The 15,092-nt window shown below is 41.6% G+C and overlaps 1 protein-coding gene across 4 annotated transcripts in view; it reads right to left on the bottom strand.

The window, feature by feature from the left end:
• Positions 1-12,255, bottom strand: part of LOC311146693 (5'-3' exoribonuclease 1-like) — a 40,019-nt gene extending 27,764 nt beyond the window's left edge. For all 4 annotated transcript variants that reach the window (XM_084183236.1, XM_084183238.1, XM_084183237.1 and 1 more), the window contains exons 1-10: positions 12,034-12,255; positions 10,799-11,031; positions 10,575-10,672; positions 10,202-10,311; positions 4,870-4,980; positions 4,551-4,636; positions 2,757-2,844; positions 2,374-2,542; positions 387-454; positions 81-218 (exon numbers count right to left, since the gene is read on the bottom strand). In XM_084183236.1, the coding sequence (XP_084039362.1) occupies positions 81-218; positions 387-454; positions 2,374-2,542; positions 2,757-2,844; positions 4,551-4,636; positions 4,870-4,980; positions 10,202-10,311; positions 10,575-10,672; positions 10,799-11,031; positions 12,034-12,108 (1,176 nt within the window). In that variant the 5' untranslated portion in view covers positions 12,109-12,255. The remainder of the gene's footprint in view (positions 1-80; positions 219-386; positions 455-2,373; positions 2,543-2,756; positions 2,845-4,550; positions 4,637-4,869; positions 4,981-10,201; positions 10,312-10,574; positions 10,673-10,798; positions 11,032-12,033) is intronic.
• Positions 12,256-15,092: the final 2,837 nt, after the last annotated feature.

Raw genomic sequence — 15,092 nt, 5'->3', positions numbered from 1 at the left:
CACACACACAGGTCAGCAAGATCTTCATACACACATCTGTATTTGTAGAATGTGTGTGTGTGTGTGTGGTCATGTCTCACCAGGTCTTTCTTCCTGGAATCCTTCCAGTGAGCCTCCTCTGCTGCCAGTCCCGCTGCCTCGTTCAAATACTTGTTCCCCACCTTACTCTCAAACCACTTCAGATCCACAAACACCTCATTGAAATGCTCCCTGTCAAACTGGGGGAGAGGAAGAGAGAAAATACAGACAGAAAGGGTAGAGAGAGATTGCGAAACAAGTGTGAGAAAGAAAGAGAGCGTGAGACTCACAGCGACTTGTATCACAATCAGAAATTCATGGTAATTAAATCATTCCACTGATAGTGGATGTTTACTGGTCTCGCTTACCTCTGACAGTTTCTCCAGGTACTTCTCAAAGTTACCCAGGTTCAGGTGGCCATTCTCATTCAGGTATCCTGATGATGAGAAAAGACAACAAAGTTTATTACTTATTACTCACCATATTATTAGTAAAATGTTAGACAGTATAACTCAATTTATCTTACAATTTCTACCGATCTGCATGCCAGTTATGGTTTTCATATGCATATTTCGTGGAACAGTTTAATTTCATTTAGAATAATGTCTTCCTATCTCAAAATCATTGTCATGTGGTTAATCGAAATTCTATCTAAATGAAAATGACACAAATCTAAAAGTAACTTCTATTGCCAGCTATGTAAAAATAGCCTATATAAAGCCAAAAAAAAATAACATTGCAGCCTGCAGGTAGAAAATATCCTGATAAAATTAATATCCTTTAAATTCACATTGGCTACACATGACCTGTCTGCAATGAACTTGAAACATTGTATCAACTATCAACTGGGTCCTGCCCGAAGCTCGTGCTAGCAAACTTAAAACAACAAATATTCTGGGCCCTCAGGACACACACAGCTGTAGGCCATGTGCAAGGGATAAGAAGTAATCAGGTAGGCCTATTTTATGACGTTTCAACTGGATCAGAGCATGACATTTTTCCCTTTCACACTGAGTGGTTATCGAAAGGGAGAGAGCTGGAAAGATTTTTCAAATACATACAGGAACTATTGTCATTCTCAATGGATGTAAAAACAGACTACTTGTTGTTTGAGGTGAAGAAAAAATTACTTTGAGAAGCTCCACAGCTCATTAGTGGTGGTGAGTTAAGAAAATCAGAAATACTATCAAATCCCCAAATGGGCACATTTATAGGCCTACATTTGCTGTACTACTGGTGATATACAGTGCTATGAAAAAGTATTTGCCCCCTTTCTAATTTTCTCTACTTTTGCATATTTGTGATCCTGAATGTTATCAGATCTTCAACCAAAACCTAATATTAGATAAAGGGAACATAAGTGGTTAAGAGCATAGTGCCAGTAACCGAAAGGTTGCTGGTTCTAATCCCCGAGCCGACTAGGTGAGAAATCTGTCGATGTGCCCTTGAGCAAGGCACTTAACCCTAATTGCTCCAGTAAGTCGCTCTGGATAAGAGCGTCTGCTAAATGACTAAAATGTAAAAATAAGTGAACAAATAACAACAATTACATATGTATTTCATAAACAAAGTTATGCAACACCCAATTTCCCTGTGTGAAAAAGTAATTGCGCCCTTACACTCAATAACTGGTTGTGCCACCTTTAGCTGCAATGACTCCAACCAAATGATTCCTGTAGTTGTTGATCAGTCTCTCACGTCGCTGTGGAGGAATTTTGGCCCACTCTTCCATGCAGAACTGCTTTAACTCAGTGACGTGTGGGTTTTCAAGCATGAACTGCTCGTTTCATGTCCTGCCACAACATCTCAATTGGGATTAGGTCTGGACTTTGACTAGGCCATTCCAACATTTCCAATTTGTTGCTTTTTAGCAATTTTCATGTAGACTTGATTGTGTGTTTTGGATCCTTGTCTTGCTGCATGACCCAGCTGCGCTTCAGCTTCAGCTCACAGACGGATGGTCTGACATTCTCCTGTAGAATTCTCTGATACAGAGCAGAATTCATGGTTCCTTCTATTAAGGCAAGTCATCCAGGTCCTGAGGCAGCAAAGCATCCCCAAACCATCACACCACCACCATGCTTGGCAGGAGAGAGCACATTCTGGAGAGAGATGTCTGTTGTGCATCACACTACCCTTCTTCTTAGACTGTGGCATCCCCGCTGCCTCCGCAATGGATTAGTCCACTGAGACAGGCGCGAATCAGACAGGTGTCTCGCGTGCCATAAAAAATATATATTTGCAACTGCTCGACTAAAAAAAATCTTGGTCGACCAACAGCCTATTGAACAAACAATAGACCAGTCGACTAAATGGGGTCAGCCCTAATTTGTGAGCTTGTCCGTGTGTTCTCACCTCCTAGTGTTGGCAGCACACTGATGTAAGTGCGGTAGAGGAGAGGCAGGGCGTCGTGGTTGATGTGAAGATGAGGAAGATGAGGGATGAAGTCATTTCCAACAAGAAAGCCCATCAGGATCCAGTCATCTATGATTCGCTCCAGGTCGTACTCAAATGAGATCTTATTCTGTCAAACAACCAATCGAAAGAGATATTATTGAGAAACAACCAACAGGATGAGATCTTACTGTAAGGAACAACTAATCATATGATCTTATTCTTATTCAAACCATTCATAGACAACTGATAGTGTGTATTCATCACTTAAAGGGGTGTTTATGTTGCATCTACTGTATTGGTCACACTCCAGCAAGATTTTATTTTGTGTGAATGTGTCTTACCTTAACTTCAGAGAACTCGTAGTCTATGTACTCCCTAAATAGTGACAGGTGGAGTAGGTGGAAGGTTGTCTCCTCTGGAGCAGTTATTCTGCAGGAGGGGAATACATACTTATTACTAGGGATGGGTATTTGAAATTATACTGAACAAAAATATAAAACGCAACATGTAAAGTGTTGGTCCCATGTTTCATGAGCTGAAATAAAGATCCCAGAAATTTTCCATAAGCACAAAAGCTTATTTCTCTAAAATGTTGTGCACACATTTGATTACATCCCTGTTAGTGAGCATTTCTCCTTTGCCAATATAATCCATCCACAGGTGTGGCATATCAAGAAACTGATTAAACAGCATGATCATTACACAGGTTCACCTTGTGCTGGGGACAATAAAAGGCCACTCGAAAATGTGCAGTTTTGTCACACAACACAATGCCACAGATGTCTCATGTTTTGAGGGAGCATGCAATTGGCATGCTGACTGCAGGAATGTCCACCAGAACTGTTGCCAGAAAATGTGTCTACCATAAGCCGCCTTCAATGTCGTTTTAAAGAATTTGGCAGTACATCCAACCGGCCTCACAACCGCAGACCAGGTGTAACCATGCCAGCCCAGGACCTACACATCCGGCTTCTTTACCTGGGGATCGTCTGAGACCAGCAACCCGGACAGCTGATGAAACTGAGGAGTATTTCTGTCTGTAATAAAGCCCTTTTGTGGTGAAAAACTCATTCTGATTGGTTGGGCCTGGCTCCCCAGTGGGTGGGCCTATGCCCTCCCAGGCCCACCCATGGCTGCACCCCTGCCCAGTCATGTGAAATACATAGATTAACTCAAATTTTATTGGTCGCATACACATGTTTAGCATATGTTATTGCGGGTGTAGCGAAATGCTTGTGATCCTTGCTCCAACAGTGCAGTAATATCTAACAATACACAACAATACACACAAATGTAAAAAGTAAAAGAATGGAATTAAGAAATACAGAACGTGAGAAATGACAAACAAAAAATACCGCAAAGTTGCTTAGGAGCCTTAAACAAGGTGGACATGTCTATTGGTGCCATCTTGCTCATGATTAGGACCTAATGAATTTATTTCAATTGACTGATTTCCTTATATGAACTGTAACGCAGTAAAATCGTTGAAATTGTTGCATGTTGCATTTATATTTCTGTTCAGTATATTTCACTATTAGAATAATATGATGACATTTTTGCAGTTATCCGGATAGTCAATTCTATAAAAACATATGCATAATTATATAATTTTACAAATCCTGAACAATCCGAAGATGAAAATTATGAGGGCAGAAGTAAGCTACCACAACACCGGACATGCTGCTATTCTTTGTAGTTTCTGGCTAACAGCAACAGTGAAAGAGAAGTCTGATTTTCGCCCTGATAGAACTGAGTATCTTTCTGGTGAGTGTTTTGCATTTGCATTGATCTGTGTCAGGTCTTGTGGAACCTCCGTTATATGCGTGCCTGTAATTGCTATTTGAAGTGGAGAAAATAGCATAGCATTGTTAGGGCTACATGCGCTAGCGCAATGCACCGTCATAAAAACTACATTCAAATGATTGCTTTTAAGAATGTAAAATGTAATGGTATATCCCTGTATGTATCAATGTCACAATGTAATTTCATTTAATATAGACAAAGCTTTTTTAATTGCCTACAATTTTTTCCTCCAAAAATGAACACACAAGTAATCGAATACTAACTTCCGTTCAGATATTCGAATAAGTGCCCTTCCCTACTTATTACTCTGTCTTACAAACACACACACACACCTCTTCTGGTTTTTCTTCCCTCCAAAGCGGACCTCTTCTCTAAGTAGGGAGAAGTGTGGCTCATGGCTGGTCAGACCTAACATCATCTGTAGGAGAGGAGTGAGAGATATTATAGTTAACACAACAGCCCTTATATCACAGCATACCTGAGTTAGTCTAACTAGTAAGAGAACAACTGTAAAATTCTGACACAGAAATTACCAGAGACGTACACATCTGCTATCGTACACACATAATACATATCACGAACCCTCCCTGATACACATCTGGGCCATCTCTCGTTCTCTCTCTCACACACACACACACACGGGCCACCCACCAGGTCAGCGTCCAGGCCATAGAGACAGTGGCGAGTGTTTGGGTTGTGTCCTGGCTTGGCGTTTTCAGAGCGGATAAACTCCATGATCTTGTGCTCTCCTTCTCCCGGCGTCTGAGAGGGAAACAGCGTTACAGTTAGGGCTGTTGCGGTGGCCGTATTACCGCGACACCGGCAGTATGTGCTTTTAAAACTCACCTCACTGTGATTGATCAATTTCAAGAAAGAAGTTCAACAACAGGTTGAAAGTGAGTGGAAAACATGGTCATTATGGATGTTGTTTCAAAAGCCTTCTAAAGGTGATGATTAATTCAAAACACCCATATGCATATTAGAGATATATGCATTCGCATAGGCCTATATATGAGCCTGTGCCCGAAAAAACCCCTGAATTAAAATAATGATTGTGCCGTTATACAATACATCAGGGATCATCAACTACATTCAGCCGCGGGCCGATTTCTTCTTGAGCGGATCGTTGGGGGGGGCCAGAACATAATTACAAATTATTTGTAGATTGCAAATTGACCGCAAGAAGCCCAAACAGATATAATATTTGACTAAAACAATCATTTCAAACCTTGCTAACATTTGTATATGATCACGTGTCTCTCTATTATGCGTGAAAATACATTTTACATTTATATTTTAGTCATTCAGCAGACGCTCTTATCCACAGCGACTTACAGGAGCAATTAGGGTTAAGTGCCTTGCTCCAGGGCACAGACAGATTTTTCACCTAGTCGACTCGGGAATTCGAACCAGCAACCTTTCAGTTACTAGCCCAGCGGTTACTGGCCCAGCGCTCTTAACCGCTAGGCTACCTGCCGCCCAGATTTCCCAAATTAAAATCACTTGGAGACGATTTCCTGGTGTTTTTACAGTTTTTTTATGTCCAACAACTAAAATTCAACAGAAAATTTGGGGGGCCAAATAAAGCCACCAGTTGGGAAACCCTGCAATACATAGCGTATCCGCATATTAAAGGCAGAAAAGCATTTTTTTTAAACAGATTTAAGGTATCTTGGTACATAATTGGTCTCGCATAAATTAAACAAATTCAGAGTTATCATCACCTTAGAAATTGTAGGCTTAATTCAAAACACCCATATGCATTTTAGAGATACAGTGGGGAAAAAAAGTATTTAGTCAGCCACCAATTGTGCAAGTTCTCCCACTTAAAAAGATGAGAGAGGCCTGTAATTTTCATCATAGGTACACGTCAACTATGACAGACAAAATGAGAAAAAAAAATCCAGAAAATCACATTGTAGGATTTTTAATGAATTTATTTGCAAATTATGGTGGAAAATAAGTATTTGGTCACCTACAAACAAGCAAGATTTCTGGCTCTCACAGACCTGTAACTTCTTCTTTAACAGGCTCCTCTGTCCTCCACTCGTTACCTGTATTAATGGCACCTGTTTGAACTTGTTATCAGTATAAAAGACACCTGTTCACAACCTCAAACAGTCACACTCCAAACTCCACTATGGCCAAGACCAAAGAGCTGTCAAAGGACACCAGAAACAAAATTGTAGACCTGCACCAGGCTGGGAAGACTGAATCTGCAATAGGTAAGCAGCTTGGTTTGAAGAAATCAACTGTGGGAGCAATTATTAGGAAATGGAAGACATACAAGACCACTGATAATCTCCCTCGATCTGGGGCTCCACGCAAGATCTCACCCTGTGGGGTCAAAATGATCACAAGAACGGTGAGCAAAAATCCCAGAACCACACGGGGGGACCTAGTGAATGACCTGCAGAGAGCTGGGACCAAAGTAACAAAGCCTACCATCAGTAACACACTACGCTGCCAGGGACTCAAATCCTGCAGTACCAGACGTGTCCCCCTGCTTAAGCCAGTACATGTCCAGGCCCGTCTGAAGTTTGCTAGAGTGCATTTGGATGATCCAGAAGAGGATTGGGAGAATGTCAGATGAAACCAAAATATAATTTTTTGGTAAAAACTCAACTTGTCGTGTTTGGAGGACAAAGAATGCTGAGTTGCATCCAAAGAACACCATACCTACTGTGAAGCATGGGGGTGGAAACATCATGCTTTGGGGCTGTTTTTCTGCAAAGGGACCAGGACGACTGATCCGTGTAAAGGAAAGAATGAATGGGGCCATGTATCATGAGATTTTGAGTGAAAACCTCCTTCCATCAGCAAGGGCATTGAAGATGAAACGTGGCTGGGTCTTTCAGCATGACAATGATCCCAAACACACCGCCCGGGCAACGAAGGAGTGGCTTCGTAAGAAGCATTTCAAGGTCCTGGAGTGGCCTAGCCAGTCTCCAGATCTCAACCCCATAGAAAATCTTTGGCGGGAGTTGAAAGTCCGTATTGCCCAGCGACAGCCCCAAAACATCACTGCTCTAGAGGAGATCTGCATGGAGGAATGGGCCAAAATACCAGCAACAGTGTGTGAAAACCTTGTGAAGACTTACAGAAAACGTTTGACCTGTGTCATTGCCAACAAAGGGTATATAACAAAGTATTGAGAAACTTTTGTTATTGACCAAATACTTATTTTCCACCATAATTTGCAAATAAAATCATAAAAAATCCTACAATGTGATTTTCTGGATTTTTTTCCCTCATTTTCTCTGTCATAGTTGACGTGTACCTATGATGAAAATTACAGGCCTCTCTCATATTTTTAAGTGGGAGAACTTGCACAATTGGTGGCTGACTAAATACTTTTTTCCCCCACTGTATATGCATTCGCATAGGCCTATATATGAGCCCGTGGCCCAAAAAAACCCTGAATAAAAATAATGATTGTGCCGTTATACAATACATCAGGGATCATCAACAAAAATTCAACAGAAAACTCGGGGGGCCAAATAAAGCCACCAGTTGGGGAACCCTGCAATACATAGCCTATCCGCATATTGAAGAAGGCAGAAATGTTTTTAACAAATTCAGAGTTAGCCTACAATTATAGTGAATTTGTATTTTATTTTCAATAGCATAGTAATAGGGAATGTTTTGTATTTTCATAATTAATAGGCTGACACATTACCTTTAGTTACAGAATATCTCATTTCCATCTCCTAAGAGTGTGCAAAGCTGTCATCAAGGCAAAGGGTGGCTATTTGAAGAATCTCAAATATAAAATATATTTTGATTTGTTTAACACTTTTTTGGTTACTACATGATTTCATGTGTTATTTCATCGTTTTGATGTCTTCACTATTATTCTACAATGTAGAAAATAGCAAAAATAAAGAAAAACCCTTGAATTAGTAGGTGTTCTAAAACTTTTGACCAGTAGTATACAGTGCATTCGGAAAGTATTCAGACCCCTTGACTTTTTCAAAATTTTGTTCCGTTACAACCTTATTCTAAAATTGATTAAATTCATATTTTTCCTCATCAATCTACACAATACCCCATAAAGACAAAGCAAAAACTGGTTTTTAGAAACTTTTGCAAATATATAAAATATACAAAACAGAAATACCTTTTTACATAAGTATTCAGACCCTTTGTTATGAGACTTGAAAATGAGCTCAGGTGCATCCTGTTTCCATTGATCATCCTTGAGATGGACTCCAATCAAGTTGTAGAAACACCTGTTGTAAATTCAATTGATTGCACATGATTTGGAAAGGCACACACCAGTCTATATAAAGGTCCCACAGTTAGTGCATGTCAGAGCAAACACCAAGCCATGAGGTCGAAGGAATTGTCCGTAGAGCTCCGAGACAGGATTGTGTCGAGGCACAGATCTGGGGAAGGTACCAAAAAAATGTCTTCAGCTTTGAAGGACACCAAAGAACAGTGGCCTCCATCATTCTTAAATGGAAGAAGATTGGAACCAACAAGACACTTCCTAGAGCTGGCCGCCCGGCCAAACTGAGCAATTGGGGGAGAAGGGCCTTGGTCAGGGAGGTGACCAAGAACCCGGTGGTCACTCTGACAGAGCTTTAGAGTTCCTCTGTGGAGATGGGAGAATCTTCCATAAGGACAAGCATCTCTGCAGCACTCCACCAATCTTGCCTTTATGGTAGAGTGGCCAGACGGAAGCCACTCCTCAGTAAAAGGCACATGACAGCCCGCTTGGAGTTTGCCAAAAGGCACCTAAAGACTCTCAGACCATGAGAAACAAGATTCTCTGGTCTGATGAAACCTAGATTGAACTCTTTGGCCTTAATGCCAAGCGTCACATCTGGAAGAAAACTGGCACCATCCCTACAGTGAAGCATGGTGGTGGCAGCATCATGCTGTGGGGATGTTTTTCAGCGGCAGGGACTGGGAGACTAGTCAGGATCGAGGGAAAGATGAACGGAGCAAAGTACAGAGAGATCCTTGATGAAAACCTGCTCCAGAGCGCTCAGGATCTCAGGCTGGGGCAAAGGTTCACATTCCAACAGGACAACGACCCTAAGCACACAGCCAAGACAACGCAGGAGTGGCTTCGGGACAAGTCTCTGAATGTCCTTGAGTGGCCCAGCCAGAGGCCGGACTTAAACCCGATCTAACATCTCTGGAGACCTGAAAATAGCCGTGCAGTGACGCTCCCCATCCAACCTGACAGAGCTTGAGAGGATCTGCAGAGAAGAATGGGAGAAACTCCCCAAATACAAGTGTGCCAAGCTTGTAGCCTCATACCCAAGAAGACTTGAGGCTGTAATCGCTGCCAAAGGTGCTTCAACAAAGTACTGAGTAAACGGTCTGAATATTTATGTAAATGTGATATTTCCGGGTTTTCTTATTCTATACATTTGCAAAAATTCCCAAAAAACTTTTGGCTTTGTCACTATTTAATACATTTTAGAATAAGGCTGTAACATAACAAAACGTGGAAAATTCAAGGGGTCTGAATACTTTTTACGAATGCACTGTATAAGCATATCTTGTCTGCTAAATGAACAGGCCTACAGCATGGCGCATAGCCACATAACATCCAGTAGGCCAACTCATATTCTATTCTTCTGAAATATATTTTCTTCATATCATAGTGTTTCTTTATAAATAAATAATGGATTTATTGTGGTGTATTTTCAATTGATTTATTATACTTTTTTTTAATGTAGATGTTCCAAAGGCGTATGTGTGGAGGCCTGAAGATGCTAAACGTGTTCATGTTAATTAACGGTCAATTACCGTTAGACAGGCAGCCTTTTGCATGACAACCAAATGCCAAAATGTAATGACAGCCACAACCCTAGTTACAGTCAGTCACAGAGGCAAACACATGTAAAGTCACACACACACACACACACACACACACATTATGAAACATTTGTGGGGAAATCTGGGAAATGTGCAATGGAAACACACACACAATGACAGACACACACACAGTGTCCCCAGCCCTCACCTCGTGTCCAGAAAGGTAGACGTTGACTCCTTGCCAGGCATTGTCTGTGGACAGTTTACTGTTGACAAAGTACTTGAGCTGCTCCTGTAGCCTGGCCATGAAGTCCGTCCCTACAGGAGAGACATGATGGGTCGTATTCATCAGGCACGAAATGGAAGAAAACAGACTAAAACCTGAACTTAAGAAATAGTAAGAAAATAAGAAAAGCTAAATTTCCTTTTCTGTTAGAAAACGTTTTGCTATGGTGTGCCCTAATGAATACTAACACCTTCATTCATGACAACTACATCCTAAAACCTAGGATTTGGATGAGGGTATGAGCTGACAGATAGATGGGTGGAGAAGTGGATGGATTTTGTAGTAGGCTACATACCTGGTGTGATGCAGTTGGAGTCAAAGCGGGCCTCAGAGGGTAGGACCTCTCCTTTCTCCAGGGCCTTCTTTATCTTGTCCTCTGCTTCTTTGGCCGACCTTAACAAGACACATATAAGTGATTGATTAGTTGAGTAATGACGATGTGTGGTCCATCACTATGTCACTCTATCACAGATACAGCACATAAAGTACAAATTAAGTTAATATCATCATGATCATTACCTGAATCTCCTGCCTCTCTGCTGGTTCATCTTGGCCCGAGGAGCCACCCCGTCCACGGCCATGAAGAACACCTTCCTGGGCTTGATGATCCTGAACAGCACCTCCAGGTAGTGGAAGATGTCTGCAAAGATCTTCTCCTCCGAGATACGGAAGTGGACATCCTCATCGTTTGGGTGGGAGCACTGGTGGATGATGCCATTCATATCCAGGTAGAGGTTGTCAAACTCCGGAATCTGGAGGAGAGGGGGAAAGGGGAATGTTGGAGTAGTCTGTCTATCTACCATCTAGCTATAGCAAGTGGATAATCGCATCAATCCTTGAATAATGGAGGAAGTGTATTTATGAGTTGAGGATAAAAATGAACTAATGGGATTAATTGGAAACTGTAGGAAGATGTGGATTATTATTTAGGAAACATGCACATGCAGAGTTAACACGCATGTAGCTAAACCACGGCATGACTCAGGGCAGAGGGTCACAGAGTCGACTGTGGCCTGAGGTCAATATTCCACACCCTAATGCATATTGCATACCTGGCGATCAGTGATGTAAAGTACAAATATTTTAAAGTACTACTTAAATGTGTACTTTACTATTTATATTTTTGACAACTTTTACTCCACTACATTCCTAAAGAAAATGTATTTTTTTACTCCCATACATTTTCCTGACAACCAAAAGGACTCGTTGCAATTTCGAATGCTCAGGCAGGACATCAATATAGTCAAATTCACGCACCTATCAATATAATTCGTACTTTTCCCACCACCGCTGGCGATACATTTCTGCTAAACTGGCAGTGATCTCGGTAGTGTTGCATCAGGTCGACGACTGTAATATTTGTTATTTGTTAATGTTCTATTTAGCTACTTGACTAACTTAACTAAGTATAACTAGCTAACATAGGCCTTATTCAAACACTGTAGGCTAACGTTATATGTTATGATAATCTAAATGGAGCTGGTAGTAGTAACTTAAACTAGCTGCCTAATTTACCTAGAGAGAAATGGAGTGAAACAAGAAATTAGCTAGTAAATTTGGTTGCTAGCTGTAGCTATGTTTATCTGTACAATAACATGTTGAGTTATTTATTACCATAGTAATCATATCAGTAGCGAGTGCAGCAGAGTGGAAACAGCAATACGTGGAGATGAAACCGTTATAGGCCTGCTATATTTCGCTTGCTAGCTAACTGCAACAGTATTAACTAGCAAAGTAGAATTTCGATATCATACCTGATGTTCCTTGACAACTTCACTCAGGCAAGGGTATCGCTCTGAAATCCATCGGTAGAATTTCGGTACTCCCATCTCGACCACAAACTCTTCCCTTGGAGATAAATTTATACAATTTCAACAGTATAAGAGATGTGTAAAGTAACATGAGAAGTTGTTTTTGCTACGTGGTCCGGGGTTTTGTTTCTGTAGCAGCTACGCTAACTAGCTAGCTTCTGCTGCGTCTTCTTCTTCTTCAGTGGGGTTTATCCGCGGTTGGCATCCAACGTTATGGTGCATTACCGCCACCTACTGTACTGGAGTGTTGGCCTGAGACAGGGCGAAACTAAATCCTACCTGCCACCCCCGTTGTTCTTAAAAAAGATAACAACATATTTGAGACTATATCTAATGACGTTCTACTCAATATACTCTTTAAACTAATTTCCTGTATCCCCTTCGCCCTCATACTAGATCTCATCCTCTCTCTTTCATTTACATTTTAGTCATTTAGCAGACGCTCTTATCCAGAGCGACTTACAGTTAGTGAGTGCATACATTTTTCATACTGGCCTCCCGTGGGCTGCCCACACTGTAGCAATACATGCTCCACGGTCTCTGTTTCCTGACAATAATCACACTTTCCTGTTGAATGCTTTCCTATCACATGTAATGTCTTATTCAACTGGCTGTGTCCCACCCTTAATCTTGTAAAAAATAGTCTCCCCTCTTCTGTCCCTTCCTGCCTTCCCTTATTATCTCTATTCCACTGCTCCTGCCATCTCTGCACCAGCACTGTATATATCAGTCTTTTTGCCTCTGCCTTGCTCATCAACTAAATGCATACTCTTCAATCGAACGTTGCTGGCACCCGCCCACCCGACTAGAATCACTACTCTCGACGGGTCTGACCTAGAGTATGTGGGCAACTACAAATATCTAGGTGTCTGTTTAGACTGTAAACTCTCCTTCCAGACTCACATTAAGAATCTCCAATCCAAAGTTAAATCTAGAATCAGCTTCCTATTTCGCAAACAAAGCCTCCTTCACTCATGCTGCCAAACATGCCCTCGTAAAACGGACTATCCTACCGATCCTTGACTTCGGCGATGTCATTTACAAAATAGCCTCCAACACTCTACTCAGCAAATTGGATGTTGTCTATCACAGTGCCATCCGTTTTGTCACCAAAGCCCCATACACTACCCACCACTGTGACCTGTACGCTCTTGCTGGCTGGCCCTCACTACATATTCGTCGCCAAACCCACTGGCTCCAGGCCATCTATAATTCACTGCTAGGCAAATCCCCACCTTATCTTAGCTCATTGGTCACCATAGCAACACCCACCCGTAGTATGCGTTCCAGGAGGTATATCTCACTGGTCATCCCCAAAGCCAACACCTCCTTTGGAATTGCAAAAATCTCTGAAGCTGGAGACTCTTATCTCCCTCACTAACTTTAAGCATCAGTTGTCAGAGCAGCTTACCGATCACTGCACCTGTACACAGCCCATCTGAAATTAGCCCACCCAACTACCTCATCCCCATATTGTTATTTATTTTGCTCATTTGCACCCCAGTATCTCTATTTGCACATCATCTCTTGCACATCTATCATTCCAGTGTTAATACTAATTGTAATTATTTTGCACTATAGCCTATTTATTGCCTTACCTCCATAACTTGCTACATTTGCACACACTGTATATATATTTTCTGTTGTATTTTTGACTTTATGTTTTGTTTTACCCCATATGTAACTCTGTGTTGTTGTTTTTATCGCACTGCTTTGCTTTATCTTGGCCAGGACGCAGTTGTAAATGAGAACTTGTTCTCAACTGGCTTACCTGGTTAAATAAAGGTGAAATCAAATAAAAACAAATAATAATTGAAACTTCAACATCAACAGCCCCACTACTAAGTGCTTGTTTAGCCTGTTCATCTACTGCCTCATTCCCCTCCACCCCCACATGGGATGGGACCCAAATAAATCTTATCTGAATACCCATCTGTTTAATCCTGCCATGGGTTTGTAGCACCTCATAAAGCAGGTCTTGTCTGCTACGTGAGCTAAAGTACTGGAGACTCATTAACACTGCACATGAATAAAAGAAAATAACTACTCTGTGTTGTTTGACTTCCTCCACCCACTGAAAGGCCAACAGTATGGCCATAAACTCTGCCGTATATACAGCCAGATGATCTGTAATACGTTTCCTGACTTCCACCCCACATTCCTGCACTACAAATGCTGACCCAGTACGTCCTGTCCTTGGATCTTTTGAACCATCTGTGTAAATGGCCACAAAATCCTGATACACAGTTTCCAGACGTCTCTTAAAGACATCAGATGGATCAACACCCTCCCTATCTTTCTGTAGTCTCTCCAACACTTCTAGATCTAACTAGCTAGCTGTAGTAATTACTGGTTCCACGTCAGCACAAAGAAGCCGGATCAGCTAATGAAGAACAACACAGATTGCTCTCTCTCTGAATATTACACTTAACAAAAATATAAACGCAACATGCAACAGTTTCAAAGATTTTACTGAGTTACAATTCATATAAGGAAATCAGTCAATTGAAAGACATTCATTAGGCCCTAATCTATGGACTCCACATGATTGGGAATACAGATATGCATCTGTTGGTAACAGACACCTTAAAGAAACAGGTAGGGGCGTGGATCAGATAACCAATTAGCATCTGGTGTGACCACAATTTGCCTCATGCAGCGTGACACATCTCCTTCGCATTGAGTTGATCAGGCTGTTGTGGCCTGTGGAATGTTTTCCCACTCCTCCTAAATGGCTGTGTGAAATTTCTGGATATTGGAGGGAACTGAAACACGCTGTTATACACGTCAATCCAGAGCATCCCAAACATGCTCAATGGGTGACATGTCTGTGAGTATGCAGGCCATGAAAGAACTGGGGCATTTTCAGCTTCCAGGAATTGTGTACAGATCCTTACGACATGGGGCTATGCATTATCATGCTCAAACATTAGGTCATGGCGGTGGATGAATGGCACGACAATGGGCCTCAGGATCTCGTCACGGTATCTCTGTGCATTCAA

Source organism: Coregonus lavaretus, assembly GCF_964263955.1.
Source record: "Coregonus lavaretus genome assembly, chromosome: 19".
NCBI lineage: Eukaryota > Metazoa > Chordata > Actinopteri > Salmoniformes > Salmonidae > Coregonus > Coregonus lavaretus.
This window is presented reverse-complemented; position numbering and strand designations above follow the sequence as displayed.